This window comes from Pteropus vampyrus, unplaced genomic scaffold (assembly GCF_000151845.1).
Source record: "Pteropus vampyrus isolate Shadow unplaced genomic scaffold, Pvam_2.0 Scaffold173, whole genome shotgun sequence".
NCBI lineage: Eukaryota > Metazoa > Chordata > Mammalia > Chiroptera > Pteropodidae > Pteropus > Pteropus vampyrus.
The window spans coordinates 1,047,802-1,071,341 of record NW_011888954.1 but is presented as its reverse complement, the minus strand read 5'-3'; the positions used below and the strand labels follow the sequence as shown (position 1 = coordinate 1,071,341).

General features: G+C 36.9%; 1 protein-coding gene across 3 annotated transcripts in view; it reads right to left on the bottom strand.

Moving 5' to 3' along the window:
- PPP1CB (protein phosphatase 1 catalytic subunit beta) overlaps positions 1-20,150 on the bottom strand; it is a 31,891-nt gene extending 11,741 nt beyond the window's left edge. Inside the window, exons 1-4 of one of the 3 annotated variants that reach the window (XM_011370738.2) lie at positions 19,851-19,924; positions 19,477-19,616; positions 3,939-4,070; positions 1,835-2,065 (exon numbers count right to left, since the gene is read on the bottom strand). In XM_011370738.2, coding sequence (XP_011369040.1) covers positions 1,835-2,065; positions 3,939-4,070; positions 19,477-19,528 — 415 coding nt within the window. In that variant the 5' untranslated portion in view covers positions 19,529-19,616; positions 19,851-19,924. The other 2 variants (XM_011370736.2, XM_023536956.1) reach the window with 2 other exon arrangements.
- Between the last annotated feature and the right edge of the window lie 3,390 nt (positions 20,151-23,540).

The window sequence follows — 23,540 nt, the reverse complement described above, 5'->3', positions numbered from 1 at the left end:
AAACAAATAGAGCAAACATTTTTGTCTTTTAAGATCACTATTATGTTTTGTATTCAACATGTACATTAGTTAAATACCTAGCCAAATAAATAGTAAGCAGAAGTAAAAGGGGTGCCTCTGGACACTGTCAATTTTAATTCTAATGCAGGGGTCCCCAACCCCCGGGGCTACATGGACCTGTGTCAGTCCATGTGGTTGGTAGGAACCAGGGCTGCACAGTAGGAGGAGAGTGGTGGGCAAGTGAGCGAAGCTTCATCTGTATTTGCAGCCACTCCCCTGTGACAGCACCACTGCCTCAGCTCCATCTCAGTTCATCAGGCATTAGATTCTCATAGGAGCACAGATCCTTGGTGCCAAAAAGGTTGGAGACCACTGCTCTAAGACACTGAGTAACACAGCATAAACTTACTGCCAAGAAAGGAGAATTTCCAAGTGCTTAACTTGTATTCAACTTGGCACTATAGCAAGTATAGAGACACAAAGGCTATAATTTCCCTGTAGTCTAACATAAAGAGCTGCGACAAAGACAATCTCAAGTGTATGTTCACCTTTGTAGTTACTCAATTTTTCTGAATTTGGCAATAAGTTCCAACAACTAATCCAGGAAGGGGATAAAAGACAAAAGCACCAATTTCCTATGTCTTTATGCCACATTCTGCTTCTCAATGAATAAGTATAATTCAAAGTAGTATTTACAAGCTGTTCTCATATACATTATTTCATTTGATGTCATTTTTATCCTGAGGCTATTCAAAGCCCATATTTTATCCTTTAAGAATATATCTTTATTTCTGATGTAGCTTTAGAAGTGGTTATAGTTTGAAATACTAAAACCCACTTCCTGTCCACTGGTCTGATTTAAAAAACTGAAACCATATACTACATCTCAGAAATAAAAATGCAATATGAATTCAAATAAAGAATCATTCCCACTAGAATGTAAGCTCCATGAAAATCATTAGTCTTGTGCACTGCTGCATTACTATTGTCTAGAATAGTGCCAGGCATATAATACTTCCTCAAATATTTGTCAAATAAATGATTATATGAATCAAGGAGACTGTCTGACTAAGACTCTACCATATTTAAGAATAGAGAAAAGCAAATATTCTAATAGGGAATTCAACACTAAAAACAATAAACTCAATTTGAAAAATCATTATAATTGGTTCTAAGTTGAAATTCACCAAATATGTTTACTCCCATACTCTAACAAAAAAATAAAAGCCCAAATTAAAATGTAGTAGCATAACTTAGTAATATCTGTAAACACTACCACACAATAGCAAATCAGTGATTTATCACTAATGAAAAAGAGTACAACAAAATAAGGATACGCCAGAGTATTCCTTATCCTTCTCTCTCTAGATTTATAGGCATAGACCAACATTCTAACAATAAACTTCAACTTTTAAATAATTTCATACGATGTGTCAACATTTCTTGTGACACTGGGCCAATAAGAGTTTCTGCCATATTACAAGAATGCTGAAAGCTAAAACCTTAATGGACGTTAAAAAAACCAGAGGCTACTGTCTATAGTAACCTCTGTTCCACTTGGATATTTTACTACATAACTACTTAATTTTTACTTATAAGAGGGCCTTTCGGCTGAGTAAACTGCAGTCAAAATGAAACAAGACCAAAGAAAGCCCAAGGAACCAATTTAATTAGTATCGTTTCACAGTTTCAGGTTCCTCTTCCAAGAAAGGCTCTTTTTTGGGCTTATGCTGATAGATCACATTTTCAAAAGCTGACTTGAAGGAACTCTTTTGAAATGGAAGATTATTAGAGAATTTTTCCATTAATAAAAAAGTTTTTTTTTTTTACTTACATTCATCATAAAATCCATAAATGCGATTGATGCTAGCACACTCATGGTTTCCTCTTAAGAGAAAGAAGTTCTCTGGGTATTTGATTTTATAAGCCAAGAGCAAACAAATGGTTTCCAAAGACTGCTTTCCTCTGTCCACATAATCTCCTAAGAAAAGATAGTTGGCTTCCGGTGGGAAACCTCCATATTCAAATAATCGCAATAAATCTGTATACTGTCCATGAATATCTCCTAAAAATAGAAAAAGTCAGTTTTAGAATATTTGGTTATTGTGGTTAAAGCAGATTCTATGAAATGATTCCCCATGTTTACACCCTTGTGTAAGTAATCCTCTCCCCTTGAACCAGGGCTGTAGTTAGTAACTTGCTTCTAACAAAGAGGATACAGCAAAAGTCAGGCCGTCACTTCTGAGATTAGGTTACAAACGACTGTGACTTCCATCTTGCTTGCACTTACTTTCTCTTGCCTTCTGTTGCAGCTACCTTATTGAGAGAAGCACATCTGGCAAAAAAAAAAAAAACTGAAAAAAGCCTCTGGCCAAACAGCTCATTTGGAACTGAGGCCTTAATCCAACAGCCCCCAAGGAACGAAATCCTTCCACCGTTGAGTCTTGACGTGACTGCAGCCCCCAATGATATCTCGATCGAGAGTCTTGTGAGAGACCTAGAACCAGAGGACTCAGCTAAGCTGTGCCCAAATTCCTGACCCACGGTAACTGTGAGATGATAAATTAATGTTGTTTTAAGCCACAAAGTTTGGGGTAAACTGTTATACAACAATAGAGAACCATAAACTTTGTGTATGGTGTGAATAGTACTCTTTTTATCTGCTGTATATGCTCTTATTATCTGGTAGTTTAACTTAAGTCACTTCGTTATACCAAAGCGAGACAAGTAATAACTTAGAAATATTTAGTATAAATAACTTCTATCACCTTCAAATTATTTCTATATTAAAGCAATTTAAAGTGTGCCTTGCTGAGAATTTGAATTATTTTAATTTTAAGATGACTTATAAGCAACTACATTTGCTTCATTTAAATTCATAGAAGAGACAGATCATTTGCACATATTCCAAATTACTACCAGTTACTTACAGGTGATACCATAAGCTAATTTTTTCAACATTTACTTAGCTAATATCTCTTATTTGCTAGGCACTGTACAAAGAAGCTCCAAGCAACATGACTTAAGAAACCACATGAAGAAAAGTATTTAAAGAGCCCATTAAGCATTTGCAGGTTACATGGTGTGACTATGGATTACTAAGAAATATGCAGGAGAACAAAATATTTTGCATATAGCAAATAATCCTTGATTGAGAAAAAGCTGATGGTTGAGTCCATTAAGCTATGTCATAAATACTAATAGCCACTACAAAGAAAAACTGCGTTATTAAACCAAAAGCTAGTACAATACATTATTTGTACCACTTCCTGCTGTTACGTGAACTGTAGAAAAATACAATCACTTATCTCAAGGTTCTAAGTTTTGGCTTTTGACCAACAGCCTCTGCAAGACTTAAAAAAAAACTGTAAAGTTATATCATTTTCAAAATAAATCAAAATGATCACGACCAAGTCAGAATATCATACTTACTGACACCCAGAATTATGATTTTTTTTCTAACCAATATACTGACATGCCCATTTTTCCATATCCTTGACAACACTGGGTATCAATTTTTGACATTTGTTTCCCCCAAGCTGATTAGCGGACAGAATTTGTTTTTTAAATTGTATTTCCCTGACTACTAGTGAGGTTGAGAATCTTAACGTTTATTGGCCATTTGAATTTCTTCTAAGATCTGTCTCTTTTAATTTAAAAAAATTTTCTGTTGTATTGTCTTTTTTCTTAATTATAAAAAACTTTGTATGTGGTGTGAATAGCACTCTTTTTATCTGCTGTATATGTAAACAAATATTTTCTCATCTGTAACTTATCACTTATGAAAATTTCAATTATTAACTATAACAAAACCTTATCAATCTTTTTTTTTTACAAAAATTTTTAAATGTTTTCTTTCTCTAGGTCATTTTCAATGTAAATGTGAGAGAAAACTAGGATTCAAAAGAGATTATTTCCAACTTTATCCATTTACATACCACAAATTTTCAGCGGTGCTTCCAATTCCAAAAGAATGGGTTGGCTGAGAAAGATCTCCCGAGACTTGATACATAAGCCCCGAACTTCTGCTTCAGTCATCTGCACAATCTTTCCCGGACGACATCCTCGTACTGATAATGAATAAAATGGTCAGTTTTCTAAAACTTATCAATAAAATAATAACCTTTAAAAAAAGAGTCATGCCCATATTTGGAAGATCAGAAAAACTGAAACTCTGTTTGCTAACAGTAAAGTTATTCTATGATTTCTGGCTTCTATCTCTATTGTTGCTAGTTCTTGATGCTCCTCAAGGCTGCTGCTACAAATATGCAGTCCTTTGCTCTCCAGTGGCCAATCTGAGGCCTCATAGTCCAAGAGACCTAAAACATTTCAGGGACAGCCCCCCTGAATGTCTGGCCTACTTTCTCAGCAAAGTCGTGCATTTATTAGAAGAAGGCCAAAATCGCATCATTAAAGAGTGGCTATAAAGAAAGAAAGGTTAAATAAATAGAAGTATCTGTCGGTAGGTGATTTAGCTTCACACATTTCCTTGGAATATTATGAGCAGTCCCAAGAATTTTAGCAACCACCACTTCTATTTCCTGATCAAAATAAATTTTTAAAGCTGTCAGATACTTGTTAAATTTTAATGGATTATTATGTTCACAATATGGCATTACGCTAAAAACTATATAAGCTATTTAGATGGAAGAAAGCATTCTTCACACGTATGAGCAAAACAAAATCTATTAATATGGCTCCCAGTAACTTCTGGGATGGAGTGGATGGAAACAGTGTATGGAGAGGTTCTTTATTTGCTCTACTGAATTGAACTTGTAATCGTTTCCTCTCATCATTACCTTCTCCACTGGTTCTTTCTCTTTAACCTCTAAATATACTGCCAGCTCCCATCAATCTTAACTGAAAAGATATTTAAAAAAAGAAAACAGAGACTATATATCTATATACCCCTATATTTCCCATTTACAATTAAGTCCGCACATTTCTTGCTAAAACTTGCTATTATTACTTTATCAGGAAAAGAGGCTTAAACGAGAAAAGGCCTCCAAATGCAAAAGCCAATCCATGTATATTTTCCATTAATACAGTAAGTAAAAAAAAGAGGAGACATAAATGTTGAAATGTGCTTTAGTAAATATGCCAGTTAATTACATCATCCCTGAAATTCAAAACAAGGATCAGCAAAATTACTTTTATTATGGGAACTTAAGGGAGAAAAAAGTATTCTCCTTAGAGGAGTAAAGATCTCTGGTTGCTTTTAAATGACAAATACACACCCAAAAGTTTCCACAATTTGTGTGATTCTACGGTAATGAAACACTTCTTAGGTTACCATTAAGTTGAGACTACTGTGGGTCACTTAGATATGTCAATTTAAAGTGTTTATATAATGGTGAATATTTTATCTCATATTTGTTTTACTTTCTCTGTAAATTATGTGTGTTTAATTTTGACCTCTGAGTAATTTAGGTTACCCTAAGGTACACGCTAACATTTTTAGAGATAAAAATGCTTCAATTTATAAGTCATGCTATTCTACAGAAACTAAAAATTTGACAAAACAAAAACCAGACAAAAATCTCATATTTCACTAATTCTAAAGTACATGTTTTCTTTCCCAAGTAGTATCTCTGAAATTGGGAGACACTTTGTAATCAATAATTTCTTACAATTGCAACTGGCAGTGGCTTTCCCCCCTTTAGTGGCACATAGAATAACAGTACATTTCATAATCAATCACATCTAAGAATTTGTGAAATACATAAATTAGAATAGCTAAAGGTTCTTCCAAAGATTAAGCCTTTAACAATTGACAAAATTTTCGGAATAAATTAGCCAAATGTTTGGGAGAATAAGGTAGATGGCTCAGAGCAATCCCAGTTGTCTTTCAATTTGAAAGTTGTACTTCCTTATATATATTAGTCCCCGTTATCCTCTGAGAAATGTTATCTCTTTTTCTATTTTCTGTAAGAAATTGTATAAAGTTGATGTAAATTCTCTAAATGTTTAGGTCACCAGTGAAACCATTTGGGCCTAGAATTTTCTTTGGAAAAATATTTCAAATACAAATTCATTCATTTTAACAGATATAAGAGTATTTAGATTTTCTATTTCTTGTGTCAGTTTTGCCAAGATGAGTTTTTCACCTAAATTATCAAATTTATTACTATTAAGTTATTTATAACATCTTATTATCCTTTTCTCTGAACCATTTGAGAATGGATTGCATACACAACGCTCCTTTGATTCTTAATATGTCATTACATATTTCCTAAGAATATCTATCCTCTTATATAACCACAGTACAAGTTATCAGATTCAGGGAATTTAACACTGATACAATCTAACCTAAAGAATATACTATAATTTTAATAAATTTTCATTCATGAAATGCTATCGCATTTTCTTCCCTTCTAGTACAGAATTCAATCCAGGATTACATTATTGCATTTATTTGTTCCAACTCTTTAGTATACTTTAATAGTGATGTCTCCTGTTTCTTTCTTGATATTGGTAATTTGTTTTCTACTTTTATAGAGTCAGTCTTTCTAGAGGTTTATCAATTTAATCTCTCAATAATTTTATTTAAAAAATCATACTTCTGCTTTTTACTTGATTTCTGTTATTATTGTTATATTTTTTCCTTCTACTATTTTGGTTGTAATTTGCTCATTTTTCTGTTGAAATAGAAGCTTAACGTTCTGCCTTTTTTTCTAATACATACGCTAAAGCTATACATATCCCTCTAAGCATTGCTCTTAGCTTCAATTGCACAAGTTTTGACATGTATTTTCATTATTATACATGTCAACGTATTTTATAATTTTCATTACTATTTCTTCCTTAGCCAATAAGACATGTAAAAGTACATTGCTTAATTTCTAAATATTTGAGGATTTTCTAGTTATCTGCTATTGATTTCTAGTTTATCGCTGAAGTCCGAGAATATATATGAGATCTCATTTCAAATTTACTGAGATCTGCTTTATGGTATAGTGCACGGTATATTTTAGTTAAGTGTTCCATATATAATTAAAAAGTATGTACGGTTGATCCTTGAACAACATGGGTTTGAATTGCTTGGGTCCACTTATAAGATGTCCTCCCGCCCCCAATAAATACCTGTACTGTTTTCAATCCATGGTTGGGAGTCCGCAGATGCGGAAGTCCCACTGTATGCACTGACCTCTGTCATTTTATATAGGAGACTTGAGCATCTGTGGATTCTGGTATCCACAGAGGGTCCTGGAACCAATCCCTCATGGATACCGAGGGCAGTTAAATTTTAAGGAAAACAAAAGTTATATATGGATTTTTGACTGTACCCCAACCCCCAATTCTGGTCAACTGTATATGCTGTAGTTGCTGGGTAAAGTGTTCTGTGTGTGTCAATTAGGTCAAGTTGACTGTGTTGTTTTAAATCTTCTAGGTCCTTGTTGATTTTTTTCATTTGTTCTGTTACTGAGAAAAGTGTGTTAATCTACTATGGTTGTGGTTTTGTCTATTTTAACCTTTAGTTCTACTGATTTTTCTTTTTGTGTTTTAGATCTATATTGTTAAATACCTCAAAATTTTTAAAATAATATCTTCCTGTTTATTCTTTTAATATTATGCAATGCCCTTTACCTTTAGTAACACTTTGTGCCTTGCAGTCTTTTTCTGATATATACAGCCAAGTGACTAATGAGCACTTGATGTATCTTTCCCATTCTATTACATATCATCTGTGCCCTTAAATTTAAAATGTCCCTTGTAAACAGTGTATAGTTAAGTCTGCTGAGATATGTGTTGTTCCTTTTATATTTATGGTAATTACTGACAAAGTTGAGTTAAAGTCTACCATCCCATCATGTTTTGTCTGTCTTATCTGTTCTCTATTCCTTTATTTTTCTTGCACTTCTTTGGAGTAATCAATTATCTTTTTTATTCCATTTTATACTCTATTAGCTTTTTAGTTATATAGTCTTTCTTTTGGTGGTTACTCTAGAGATAAATACCCTTTTAATTGATTTACCGTTCTCCAGCCTTTTGTTCTACAGTTGTCATACCCTATTGCTTCCACATATTTTAAACTCCACAAGCCATAATTATTATTTTGAATGGTATTAATTTATATTTACATCCGTTTATCCTTATTTGATGTTCATTTTTTTCTTTCAGTTCTGTGCTTTTAGCTGGGATCATTCTCTTTCAACATGAACTTCTCTTAGCACTTTTTAGTGATGGTCTGATTTAGTTTGTCTCTACTTTGCCTTCGCTTTGGAATGATATGATCACTGGATGTAGAATTCTAGGTTAGCATTCTTTTTTACTTTCTTTCAGCACTTTAAGAGCTCATTCTATTGCTTTCTGGCTTCTGTAGCTTCAGGTGATACAACAACCACTCTTATTATCATTCTCCTGAAGGAAATGACTTCTTTCCTCTGGTAGCTTTTAAGATTTTTTTCTTTGAATTTTTAGCAGTTAAGTCTAAGATGGGTCCCAATACAGCTTTATTTGTATTTTTTCCTGATTGGAATTCAGAGACTCTTTAATCTGTATTATGGTCTCTTTCTCAGTTTTGGAAAATTCTTGGTCAATATATTTTCTATTCCATTATTTCCTCTTCTTCTGGGACTCTCATTATACATGTTAAACCTTTCCACTGTCCCTTATGCTTTCTTTCTGTACTTCCCCTCCATTTTTCCTCTCAGCACTGCATAATTCCCACAACTAATTTTTTCTAGCTTACAACTCCTCTATTCTGCTGTTTCTAATTTGCTTGTAAACCCAACTACCAAATTATTAATTTTAGTTAGTTATTTTTTTAGTTGTAGTTTCCAGGTCTGATAAAATTTTCATCTTTTCATCTTGAGCATATCGAATCAGTTAAAATCTCTGAGGTGTGATAATTCTAATGATTTGAATTATCTGTGGATTTGCTCTTTTTGGAGTCTTCTTCATTTTTGGTCAATTAATCCTGTTAGCATGTCCTGAAGCATTTCACTGAATGAAACTTTGATTACAGATGAAAAGTTGTAGAAGTTCTAGAAAATATCTTCCCCCATAGAAGGTTGTTTCCTTTTAACAGCAAGTGCCAATGACACCCACATTTTCTTAGGGGTTGGTCTATTTCAGATTTGCCTTCAATCTTACAGAGTGGCCATGATGGAGTCTCAATGGAAAACTAAGGGTGTAATGTGGCCCCTCTTAACTCGGCAGAGTTTGAATATCAACTTTTGCCTTCCTGTCAACTAGGGGGATGCTAAAAACCCATCTACTGTTTCCTTAGAATCTTCCCTTGTGCATGTACACCAAAGAAGTCAGTTAGTAATATAGGGGCACCTGTCTGCAGATTTTGAGGTTAGATACTATGTGGATCTCTTTTCTTTTGGACTTAAGTTTCAACTATTTTAATGGCCCCACACTTCTACCTCTAATCTAATCCAGTAAGACTGTGACTTTCTGTTTGGGGTTGAGTCCCCTATGCTACCAGGAAAAAAGCTAGAGTGACTGGTGCACTCACTAGTGCTTCCTCTCTCTCAGAGATCAAACCCTCAACATTCCCGTGTCGGATACTTAAGACAATGGAATGGCTGCTCAAGTAAAACCAGAGAGGTACACAAAATATGACTGATGTGCACACATTAGAAATTCAGATTATTACATAAAGAATTTTGAGGACTACCTTGCCAAGGACTAGACACTTTGAACCTAATCCAATATTTTGCCTGACTGAATCAGTCACACAACTTTGGCGAGAGCACCAAGGTCTCCTGACTCCTGATAAAGTAATCTTTCTGCATAATCCTGTTTATATCAGAAATGGGGGAAAACACTAAGGCCTGAGGGTCAAATGTAGCCCAAAGTTGCTTTTGTGTAACTTGTAAGTTAAGAGTAATTTTTTCATTTTTTAAATGGTTGGGGGGTAAAACAGAAGAGCATTTTGTGACACATAAAAATTTTATGAAATTCAAACTTCAGTGTCTGTAAATAAAATTTTCTTGCAACAATCAATTTTATTCGTTTATGTGTTATCTACAGGCACCTTCACGATATAATGGCAGAGTGCAGTACTTGCAATAAAGACCACATGGGGCACTCTCATCATTTCACACTGCTTTTCAGGGTACTACAAACTGCAGAAATGCAGTTATCATTCAAGTTTCTTGAGTGTCATGCTTATTGTTGTACTGCAACATTTTATTTTATTACCAGTGCATATTCATCATGTCAAAGCAACAAAAGTGGAATGTTAATGCCAAGATTTTTAGACATAGTGGAGAGTGGATTATGTTACTGAATTACATGGGTAGGCACTATATTTATGGCATTATAGATATGTTCACATTACCAGAGTAAGCACTCATTACAATGCTGCCAATTCACAGGAAAGCAACAGTCAAGAAAATTTTTTAAAATTTAAATGGAATCTCATCACAGTAGAATTTCTTCACAAGAATAAAAATAAGGCTGCAATCAAATTAAGTTTCCAACTGGTTCACACGCGTCAGCAAGTGAGGAAAGCCATTTACTAACGGTGAGTTAATTAAATCGTGTTTGATTGAAAAAGCCAAAGAAATACGTCCCAAAACAATAAACTTGATTAAGACTATTAGCCTTTCTGTAAAAACAAGTCATTATGAGTTGCAGAAATTGGGAGCAACGTCAACGATCAGTCAAAAAAAAACAAAACAAATAATTCTGAGTGGTCTTCCTACGCTCTTGATGAGTTCACAGGTATTAATAATACTTAGTTGCTGCTTTTCAAGGAGTCACTAATGAATTTGAAGTGAGTAAAGAGTTTGCCTGGAACAACTGCAGGCAAGAATATTTTCAAAGAAGCTGAGGAAAAGAACCTGATGATGATAAAGACTTGGAGCAGAAAAAGACTTAGCCAAGCAATTTTACAAAGCTTGTGAAAATTTAAGGTGTTTAAAATATATGGAGAAATTTACTCGGGAAAATAATTTAATCTATTATGTATTATTGAACCAAATGGTGGTGAACTTCACTAGCTCGCACGAACTTAACCACTGTCAGTTCCATGAATATTTGTCAGAACCTGAATACCCTGACTTGTCCTACTACCAGCAGTTCGATGGCTTAGTAGTAATAAAAGTTTGTGATTTTTTTTTTTTTGAGTTCAAGGCCAATACTGAAATTTTATTATGAGTTTTATAAATTAGATTTTACTGCAAAGCTGATAGCTTCTTAACGATTCAACCTAAAATTAAAAAGCAAAAAAATACTTTTAATGAAACGTATGCTGTGGTTAAATAATTTCGACAACTAATGTTGCTTGAATCACAAGCAAATGTCAAGTTACTTTATTCACTTCTGGTGCTGACAAAAGTTAAAACAAGTGAGATCTTTATTCCCTCACAGATTTGCATCAAATATGTTTTCTAAGCTCAAGCCTTAGTTCTAACAGCATTCTTCAGATTGCAATTGCTAGTGCAAAATCTATAAAAATCCATTTAATTGTGCAGATGAAAAGCTTCCACCTAACCCTCTCTTGGAATTGATTAATTTGCAATGTAATGACACGCTAAAAGGCAAAAACTAAGGAAAGACTAAAAGAATTCTATAAATGCCTTTCAAGTGATGAGTAAAATCACTTAACTAAAATCATATGCTTGTAGATAGATATTTGTATTTGGCAGTACTTGCATTAAAAGACAACTTCCAAGATGAAATATGTAAAATCTCATTACAGATTAGCATAAACAGATGAATCGATTTTGATGATACAGAACACTAACTAAACCTCAATTAAGGAAAATCTCTTTCCCACAAAGAATTCCCCTCTTCTGATGATTACAAAAATTATACTGAATATTTCAATTTTCATATTCCTGTAAAAACTTTTTCAATGAAAGTTTGTCTTAAATTACAAATGGTGTGTTATATGTGTCTGTGTTGTGTGTACATGAAATTTTGTCTTTCAATAACCATCTATTTTCTTTAGTACATTATTAATAATTGCCTTCTCTAAAACGCAAAGGATGCCAAGAAAAATTAATTCCACTATCATGTCTGCCCCATGAAACCTTAGTAACCTTCATGAACTTTTATTATTTTAATTACTTGACCCCATCCCACCTCTCAAAAAAATTCACTCAAGGTTCTGCACTAATCGATAGCAAAGTTAATTTAAATCCAGGTTTCCTAAATATCCTAAATTTCAACATTCTTAGTACACAGGTCTACCTTAAGTTACAAAAAAGAAAAAAAGTATAAATTTTACAATTGACTAAAATGTGGAATCTTAGTTTAAAGTGAATTAGGTGGCTGCCATAATTTCAATTTATGTCTGCCTGATAGGAATAATTAATGCGGTTTCAGAACCTATAGATAGCCTTCAGGAGCTCTGTATTAATACCCCAAAACATCTCTAATATTGTGTATGTACATGAACATGCTTATTTTTCTGAGAAGGCCCATGGCTTTCATGAATTCTCAAATGGGTCTGTGAATCATTTTTAAAAAATCATTCCAGGCACACTGACAATGAGAAAAGAGGAAAAGAAGAAAAGTAACAGATATAGGGGAGGGCTAGACAATTCAGGAATAGAGGAAAGAATACCCTAGCCTTATGGTTCTTCAAAGTGGGATCCTTTCTCACGTGTTGACATCTGCATGGTGCAAAAGCAATGGCTTGTAGAAATGCTGCCACCCTAGCAGAAACCAAGTCAGTGGTGCCTAACTGTACTAGTAGTCATCAGTGTTGTTCATTGCCATGCACTTACACTCAAACACTAAAAAGTCCTCTTTCACTTAAGAATGTCCTTGATGAAACAGCAAAAACAATCAATTACATATCCACCAGTGAGCATATATCTTTCTAATATTCTGTATGATGAAAATGGAAAGTACCCATAAAGCATTTCTGCTGCATACCAAAACCAAAGTACATTTGTCTTCAAGAGAAGCAGTCATGTGACTGTTTTAGTTCCAAGCTGAACTAGCCACTTTTTATTACAGGACATCTTTTTTTACTGGAAAGCACAACTGACAAATTATGGTTATTCACACTTAGATATTTAACAGATTAAAGTGTGTGTCATTTCAAAGAAAACAACTCACAGTGTTGCTAATGACAAGTTTCAAGCTTTCAAGTGAAAATTAAAATTCTGGAAACCTTGTATCCAGCACCATGAATCTGACAGCTTCTCCGTACTTAATGACTCCTCTAATCTCTTGTTGCAATAATATGACTTTTTTTTGATATTGTATAAAATGTGTAAACATTTGAACATCTGCATAACTCAACTCAACCAGCATTTTCTAAATGACCTATGTATAAAGTCATGTGTAATATCCATTTAAAGTACAAGATAGATCAATGGATTTTAATGTAAAAGAACAAAAAAATTTATTGATATTTTAGATGCCACATAACAATTAACTGTTAAATGATCACTTGTCAATTTTTGGCATAATATTAAAGAATATCCACAATTACCTAAAAAGCAATTAAAATATTCCTTCATTCTCCAGGTAGATTTTCTTTATATGCTTCAACCAAAACAATGTATCAGAGAAGCAGCAAAGCAGATATGAGAATTCAGCAGTCGTCTATAAAACTTTAAAGAGATATGTTTATCACTTTTTTTGGGTTTTAGAAAACAAACACTATGCTACAATGTAATGTATTACGATTATTTTAAACACATTAAAGAATATTTTTAAACTGTTTTAATTTCTAACACAGTACTGTTAACTCACATAAATAAAAGCTCTTGTCTTTAATTCTTTTTACGAGTATAAAGTGGTTCCAAGACTCAAAAATTTCGAGATTCATTGCTCTAGTCTCCAGCAGGTAAAATTGGGAAGGGAGAATCCTGAGGACAGTGATTTTCCAGAAGGCAATGTATACCTTCAGAATTCACTTTGCTACACATGTAAACAGAGCACAGGCAGAATAAAGGACAACTGCCACTGTCCTTTTACAACTTTTTCTACTGCATGACAAGTACTCAACTGAGACCAGAGACTGAATTCTTCCAACAAACTAGGAAAGGACTGGCTACTAGTTATTTATTCTTATTAACCTACAGAATTAGTTTCTGTACTTTTAATATTCTACCCCTAATTCTGGAATAAAGACTTTATTTCCATTAAGCATTTTCATTTTATCTAACAGATGGAAAGTCTCTGCTATATATTTCAGAGAATGAGGTGTAAAAAAATTACATTTTACCTACTAATAACCAAGACTTCAAAGGTAATCTAATTCAATCTTAGAGGAAGGTGTACAAGACAAGAAAGAAGAGTTGTGACCTTGATCTCTTTCTCCTATCTTCTCTGACCCTCTATTTTGCTAGGAAGAATAAGACTTGAAATGGCTATTTACAGCTGCCGAAGGAGCAGTGACTGCTGCCTGAGGGTGTAAATTTGTATCTATGCAAAATTAAATCTCAGAAGATTGGATTGAGAATCCCTATCCTCTCCCACCACACCACTGCTAAGCCTAGTGACATTTATAAACCATTTCTCCTCTTATCCTTCCATCCCAAAACTTCCAGGATAACATTTGTTTCAGGAACTCTTAATGACACTTTATAGTTATTATCTCTCAATATCCTGACCTTCTTATGCATCTACTTTATTTTACCTGTTAAAGTTGTTTGAGATGCCTGCTATTGGAATGGATCCTCTGTTAAACAATAAATATAGAGAATAAGATAGCAGAGAAAAAAACCTACTAGATACAATTTACTGTTTTCCTCACTAATCCTAAATCTTAATATAATCCTGTCTCTAGACTCAAATGTAAATAGATTTCTAAATCCCAATGAATCCTAATCTTAGATCTAAATATTTACCAGAAAAGCTCCGGATATGCATTTAAATAACAAAATAGAAACACTTGTGGGCTACTTCAAACTGATAGTTTCCCCCACCTGCTGGAACTCATTAATGGGAAAACAAACCTATCGCTGAGTCAGTTAAAAATGTACCACCTTTATGCCTCCTCTAGCTTCTGGTCCACCAAGAAGCAAGAGGAGAGAGAAAATATCTGTCTGATGATCGCCTCTACTCCCCAACTTACTTTCTAACAGGCCTGCCTTGGGATCTACACACTTTCCCGGCAGACTGTGAGGTTGCCAGGAGCAACTAGCACTTCCTTCAAACTGCTGAACTTTTAGACTGTTGGGTCATAATTAAACAATTTAATCAGAAAAAAGACTTTAATCAGTCTGGCAGTTCCTCAAAAGGTTAAACGTAGAATTACCATACAACCCAGCAATTCCCCCGCTAGCTATATTCCCAAGGGAACTGAAAATATGCCTACACAAAAACTTGTAAATGAAATGTTCACAGCAGTACTAGCCACAATAGCCAAAAAGGGGAAACAACTCAAATGATGAATAGATAAATATTTATACAATGAAATATTATTCAGCCACAAAAGGAATGAAATATTAACACATGCTACAACATGGATAAACTTTAAAAACATTAAAAGAAACCAATCAGAAGGGAACACATGTTGTATGATTTCATTTATAGGAAATGTCCATAACAGGCAAAATACACAGAGACAGAAAATAAATTAGTGGTTGCCTAGTGCTGGGCAAGGGGATGGGTGAATAAAAAAAGGGAGTGTTGGCTAAATAGGAACAGGGTAGTTTGTGTTTGAGGGTGGTGAAAACATTCTAAAGTTGACTGTGCTGATGGTTGTACAGCTGTGAATATATAAAAATCACTGAACTGTACCCTTCAAGTAGGGGAACTGCATGGTATGTGAATTATATTGGAATAAAACTTATTTAAAAAGGGGAGTTTCATTAACCTATTTTGTTTTTCAAATCCATTCTTTTTAAACTTCAAAAGGACACACCAGAGGAAAACTTCCTTTTTGCTTAGTCTGTCAACCTAAGTACATTTTAAGAGTACATGATCCACAAGAAAGGGGAGATGTACACTAAATGATCACAGCAGTTCCACAAATTCAGACATCTGACAAGTTGAGATAAAGTGAAAAATGGATTAAAAAACAAAACAAGAACACAAACGTCCCAAAATTTTCATAAAGCCATTAGTGGGCCAAAAATATAAATGCAATCATATTCTGCCATTGGAAGTATATACAGTGCTAATATTCTACAATTCATGCTATAATATTCAAATATTCGACCTTAGCTTTATAGCAAAGTAAAAGAAAAAAACTAAGAATAAACTTTTCTATAACTCAGCAAATAGCTTTTGAGTTATTTCTGAAGATATTTCAGTGACAAGGAAAAATGTTCACAATGTTATACTTGCAAAATTAATCCATCAAGCTATATAAATTATATTCTAATTGTGTAAAATATATAAACAAAAATATATCAAAATTTCAACGAGTTACCTCTGGATTGTGGAATTATGGGGGGAACTGTGTTTATTTTTTTCCATTTATACTTGTTTCACAAATTTTCTATAAGAATGCTTATGTTTATAATCAGAAAAAAAGCAAATCCCAGTTTTACACATGATATACATACGTGATATAATCAAATATGATATATAATAGGCATGTTATTAACAACTGGTACAGCCCCTTCGAAGTGGGAGGCAGTTTTCCATACTTATCCTCATTCCAAAAACATCAGATTCTACTCATCTCATTTCACCTCCTCCAAAATAAACTCAACATTTATACTTTGAATAAAGTTCCAGGCAATTCTGTTGTACTCCCTCCCACTGCCATCCTAACTCCTTCTGGACCTACTGCTATCAAAGTAAAAAGCTCTTACTGGATCTTCCAGGATACCATAGGAACTAGCTTCGATTTAAACAGTCAAGAGTACTGTGATAATCCACACTACTGTGTTAACAGGGTCACTACAGGGTATAAGAGTGGCAGACACCTTTGGCTTACAGCTCTTAAGTAAAACTTAACCTAAGAAAGTATGCTGAAGGAATATGTACTATCCAAACAAGCCAGTATACTGTTTGGCATTAAATAGAATTTTTAAAAATGTTCTAGGCACTTTGTAAATATGGCGTCAATGATATACCCACCTAAAAAAGAAAAACATAAAGCAAACTTCATAAAATGTAGTTACTAAAAGTGTTATAATTGGCAATATGATAAAAAAAAAATCAAGAATATTCTGGAACGCCAACATTTCAAAATGAGATCAAGTATTGCTAATTCCTCCCACCCCAATGTAGAGAAATTGTGACCAATTTTAACTTGTATGTTCATTTAATACTAAAAAGAAAAAAAAAATCTAACTCTAGCCATTCTGCTAGGCAGCTTTTACAAAACACCAACACTTGATGTTGAGTTAAATTTAACTAGCATGTAACATCATTGAAAATGAAGGCAGAGAGAAAATTTTTATTTGAAGACTAAAAATAATTACTTATTAGAAAATCCAAACCTGTTTTTGATGTCTTTTAATAGGTGTATGTTTTGGAAGGGGAAAGGAGAGGAAGAGCCTGGAGAATTTAAGAATCCCAGGGAGGCACTGTCAAACTAAATATATTTCCCAAGATTAAGAAGTAATGAAACTCTACTGATGGGAGTATGTTGAACATATATGAACAGACAGGAGGCTAAAAAGCTCCAAAATCACTTGTTTGTACTGGAAGCTCCTTGAGTGAAGAGACTGTCTCTTATCATCGGATTCTTGGTGACTGGCACAAAGCAGGTCAATAAATGTTTGCTAATTTAAAAGGGGAAAAGGTCTAGACTAGAATTCTCACCAATAAAAGTAAAAATCACCATTCAAAACCAGAACCAAACATTTGAATTCACAAAAACAAATGGAATCACTCACTTATCCTATTTTTTACACCACGTCTTTTTACCAATAACCTTGAATAATCCATGAGTGAAGATTCTTAAGTATCTATAATCATAAAAAGGTGCATTTGACTCAAAAGGTTTCAGATCAAACACTTTAAAGTCTACTGTTTTATGCTGTATATAGTAAATAAATATATAAATATATGGAAGATAAAAAAGAAGTTGAGATACAAACATCAGATTTTAAAATATTTGTTTACAAGCTAAGTTTAAAATGTATAAAAACGGTGGTAAACCTAAACTTCCCCCAAAGTTAACAAGATACCAAAATTTTTAGATAGCTATATTTCCCTCTTAGAACACAGAATTACAAAATACAAATTTTTTTTTTCCCCCCAAAACAAATGTCTCTAAGGCCCAACAAGATGTTCACATCTGTTAAAAGTCCAAAGTCTTAAGCAGTGAACACTGACTGCAGGCACCAGGGGGCCTCCAAGGAATAATTTGGTAGTAAAGGAAAAGGTAAATAAGAGTTCCTGGTAAAATTTTGCTTTTTTATTCAGTCTTAAGACGGCTGCAAGGCTTTTTCACATCTGGAGCAAAGATACTGTAGTTACACAACGGGTACACAGAACTGATGTGATATCGACACTGGATTAAAAAAAAAAAAAAAAAAAGGAACTAGCGCTCCCCCATCCCCCCAAACTCTCTTCGATGATTTTCCAAAGGTAAGTACATACTGCTTCACTGTATCAAACAATTACCTTCAGGTAATTCGAAAGCAAACAGTGCATATGCAATCTTTGGACTGTTTCTAGCAGAAAGGACTCTAAATTTTGTTGAAAGGCTTTTCCCCCTACACACTCACAAGGCAATTCGTGATGATGCAACTTTTAGGGTAAAGGGATTCACTAAGAGACGACTGCGATTAACTATGAATAATATCTTCGCCTCTCCATCTCCTCCCTTTTCCTCAACCCCCCAGCCCAACATAAAACTCTTCAATAACAACATAAGGGTCCGGAAACTTCAAAAGCTGCTAAGACTTTTAAAACACAGGAGAGGCTTTACAATAGGCCTTTTCTAACTTTCACCAGAAATTAAATCCTGTTCAAACCTGTTAAATTCTCAAACCCGAAAGCCAACCCCTTCAGCAAGCGTATCTACATATTCCATATTTCTTGAGTGCGTTTTCGACTAGATCAAAGACTCTTTACTCTTCTTTAAGCAAAATAATAAATGGGAGGTACTTGACTCCCGCTGTTATCCTCTCCTGAGAGTTCGTTCTACGGCATCGTATAAAAATGCAGAACGGATCAAGCAATCGTCTCAAGAAGGTTTTTATAAATTGCACTCCCCGAACGAGAATCGGAGGCAGCCAAGGGCAATGCACAAAGAGAACAGAGAAGAAATGCACGTTCCATGGACATACAATGCACAGGAGCACGCATCCCGGCACCCTCCTTGGGAAGGGTCACCCAGCAGCCCTGGGGCTGTCCGCACCCTCCACCGGCGCGTCGTCGTGCCAGTCCCCGAAGTTCCGCGGGGACACTGCTGGCCGTGCCCCGCCAGGCCGACGCAGAGACAGCCCCTGTCGCCCTGCCTCCCCCGGGTCGTGTTCTCGGAGGCTGCTCCCCCCCGGCCAACGGGCCTCTCCGTCCCCTCCGCCGCGGCCGCCTCGGGGCGGGAAGGGGGGGACCCTCCGGGTTTCGGCGGCGGAGGGAGGGGAATGAGGACTCAGGGAGGAGCCCCCCCACCCCGCCGTGTCGCCCGGGCCCCGCACTCACCCTCCAGCAGTCGGGTGATGAGACTGTCCACGTTCAGCTCCCCGTCCGCCATCTTGTCGGCACCAGACGCTCCTTCCCGGCAGCGGGAACAAGGGCTTCTCGGCGGCGGAGGCTGCGGCGACGGCTCGGCGCTCCCTCACCTACACGTCACGCGGCGGTTCGGCCCGGGTTCCAGCGCCCCCTTTTCCCTGGGACCCTCCCCCCACCCCCTCCCCTGCAAGTGGCGGAGCGCGCGCGCTCGGAGGCACACGCGATAAATAAATAAATAAACGGGCGAGCGGAGCCCCCACGAACAGGGCCGCGTCAGACTCGGCCGCCGCCGCCACCTCCTCCTCCGCCTCCGCCTCGGCACCGCCCAACTCCGCAAAACTCACCAGCGCCGCCGACAGCCCCACCCGCAGCGCCACTCGCTCCGCACAGCCCGGCCGCGCCCCCGCGCCACGCAGCCCCCGCGCAGGCGCACGGCGCGCTGCCTCGCGGCCGCCCCTCGCCGGCCCGGCCTTCGCGCAACCGCACTGGACGCGCTTCTCCCGCCGCCGCCGCAGCAGCCTTCGCGCAGGTGCGTCGCCCTCTCTGGCCACTTCCCCTGCGCGCCATCGCCCGGGCAGCGCAGGCGCCCCGAAGGCGCCCGGGGTTGGCTGCGCCGAAGGAGCTCCCATTACGCAGAGCGAGCGTAGGCAGCGCTGACCTTCCCGCTTGCCAGCTGCTCGGGCTCCGGCGCTCCGCAGACAGAGCGGTGCCCCTCCCGCCTCGCTTGTCTTTTCTTGGCTTCATTCCCTGGTTTTGCAAGTAATGCTTCTTTCTGTGAACCGGGAAACGCGGACTGCATTGCCCATGTTCGAAACTGGGGTTTGTGTGTTTGGAAGCAAGAAGGGGTTGCTCTGCTGGAAAACTGTGACATCGTTAATAAAGGGTTTCATAGGCTATCTTTCCACGAGACTAGTTGCCCAAGCGTTCCTGGATGACAAGTTACAGCGGACCCCAGATCAGCAACAATAATGTTTTACATGGGTACTGCTCTCTCCTTTCTGTATAACGCTTTCACCTATCTTGTATTTCCATCCGCTCTGTGGATCCTATTTTTCCACAGTGCTTTTGTGTTCACACCTCCATTATATTGCTTACTCATCTACCTTGTAATTTGTTCGTGCATTTATCTGCTACACTCGACTGTGACCTCCAAGGTAAACTCACCAAATATCTTGCACGTGAAAGAGAGGGACAAAGAAACCAAAGCTCAGAAGGTTGGTTGCCCATCTCTTCTTTCCTCTATGTTAATTCTGCCTCTGGAAAGGCAGGAGGAAGAGTAGCCACGCAAAGGATCTGGACAAGCCAGAGTTTCTGGCCTGTTCTAGGAGGTGGTCAGACCACAGGTCTTTTATTCATTCCTCCGACTTTGTCCAGAAATTCACACAAGATGCTATCCTAAGCTCAAGGCAGTGCTTCTCCACTCATGTATCATTAATAATGGCAACATTTATTGAGATACCTGTACATGCTCTGACACTGTTTTAAATGTTACACCTGTGTTATCTCAATCCTTATACTAGCCCTGAGGTAGATACGTATATATTCTGGAGAAATGTGGGGGAATATATATACACACATACACACATATGTATGTATATATACTTCTTTTTATGAAACGGATCATACTTCTTTTTTATTTTATCCTACTTCGTTAACTGAATTTTGGTGTCACATTTATGTGAAACTTAGTTTTCAAAGTTTATTTGGACTTTATAACATGGATGAGAAATTGAGGACAGAAGAAGAGGTAAGAAGTGGAGATCTGGAGGCTGGAGAAGACAATGCTGCAGGTAGCAGCAGCAATAGAGGCTATCAGAGCCATCATAAGGTTCAAGAGTAGGTGGGTACAAAGGAGAGAGAAGCCCCGCTTGGCAGATACTGACAAGCCCCACTGAGGAGGTTCTTGGCCTAAGTGTAAGCAGTGGCCAATGGGCAGAGTAGAGGTCATCAGGGAAGCCAGCAGCTTGGAAGCAGACACATGAGAAGGCTGACAGTGGGGTAGGAGACATTGGTTGGACCAGGCACGGTGGTGGGCAGCAGCCCTTTGGAGCACCCAAACCTGGAGATTAGCAGACTTTGGAGCAGGGGACTGGCAAGTAGTGGTTCTGATTGTAGGCATGTAGGAAACTACCTCCCACTCTTTTTTGGACATATGGTAAGACTTAGAAAAGGGATCTGGCGCTAGCATCACCGCCTCAGCTCCACCTCAGATCATCAGGCATTAGATTCTCATAGGAGCACCGGTCCCTGGTGCCAAAAAGATTGGAGGCCGCGAGAGAGGTTGTTCACATCTGTTGTATCTGTATGGTGTAAATACTGTATAATGATGTGCTACTTATACATCTCTTTCCAGCCTCATATTCAGTGACATCATTTTGACCATGGTGGGAGTATTTACACCAAGAAAATTAGCAAATGCTACAAATGTATAGCTTTTTCCTCCAGAGAGCTGGTGGTTCCACATTTACTAGCACAGCACTGAGCTGAGGGGGACTTGAATCATGCATGTCAGTATCCTTGGGTAATTCCAGAAATGTCTGTGGAGGGGAATTGGATGTCCTAATTGCAAGAGGCTTGGGAAATCATGATTTTGGGTCTTAATAAAATCATAATTTTATTTGTACTTACAAGAAATGCCTGGAACACACCAGTGCCCATTAGATAAAGGAAGACCAATGCTCGGAGGACCCCAACCATCACTGTGCTGAGACCAGAGAAATTTTCCTATGGATTGTCCTCAAGGCACTTTGGAACACAGTGAACAGTGGTCTCATAAGTTATGTTCGTAAACACAGCACACGCAGGCTTTCCTAGGGATGTTTTATATGCCTCTCAATATTGGCCAATGGCCAGTATAATGTGAAAGTGAGTAGGTTTAGATGCAAAATATGGAGGTTGTGATAGTGATATACAGCTCTTTGCTGCCCTGACTAATCCATGATAGCTTATAAATGAATGAATGGATAGTTATTGGGCTGTCTTTCAGTAAATATGATTCCTCTTAGTCAAATCTTTAATAAGTCTTAAGTAGCAGTTAAGTTGTAAATTTTACTAGATATACCTTGAGGGCAACGATTCTATATATCAAATATCTTTGGCTTTTGTGGTCAGCTCATTTCAGACATATTGAGAAACCAGGACACATGCACCATAGGAGGCCACCCCTCTCAGTACAGAGCCAGGCCTAAGTGGTACACTTAGGCAGGGACAAAATCTTTCCTTAAGATTTAGTTTTGGTTTCATTTCAATGCACATATGAAAGAATAATCAAGCATCAAAGTTATCAGCTAAGTTATAAGGCATGTCCTCAGTTATTCTTGCTCCCCAAATTATAAAGCTGTAATTTTAGCCTCCCCAAAATTATAAAGCCAGATATAACCAAAAGCCTCTTTCTCTGCCCTTAGCCAATTACAACAACCCCTCCCTGCCCCCTCCCCTTACCAACACACACACTTTTGACCTCCCAACACACACACAAACTCTCAGTGGAGCATCATCTCTTAAACTAACTCTTTAGTATATCCTTCAAGATAAAATGATTGCGAAATAAATGCCTATTGATTGAAGGAGTTAACTGGCTATATAGAACTGTTAAGTATAAGGCAATTAAAGTTGGATGGGCAGCTACCACAAAGGATGACTATTAAATTTTTGAAGAGTTGATCCATGGCCCTTCTTTTTCTTGTAATTAGATTACAGGGCCAGCTGTCTATTTAGGTCATTCCTAGTTTGTTACAATAAAACCATGTCATTTACATATATGAGATTGTTTCAATATTAGTGCTCTCCCATCCTGCTCATTCAAACAAGATACCAAGAAGTAACTAAATGTGTTTTTTATTTTGGTGAAGAAAAGTATACAAAATGTGAAAATTTGTTTCAAAGAAAACAATTTAAAGATTTTGTTTCTAATGATGGTTGCTCTCCTCATATAGTATATCCAAATTGTGTATGAGGCACCTTTTCAATTTGAGGTTTACTTCTGAATAGTTTCACAAATCTGTTTCAATTGGTTTTGGCAAATAAAAGAAACA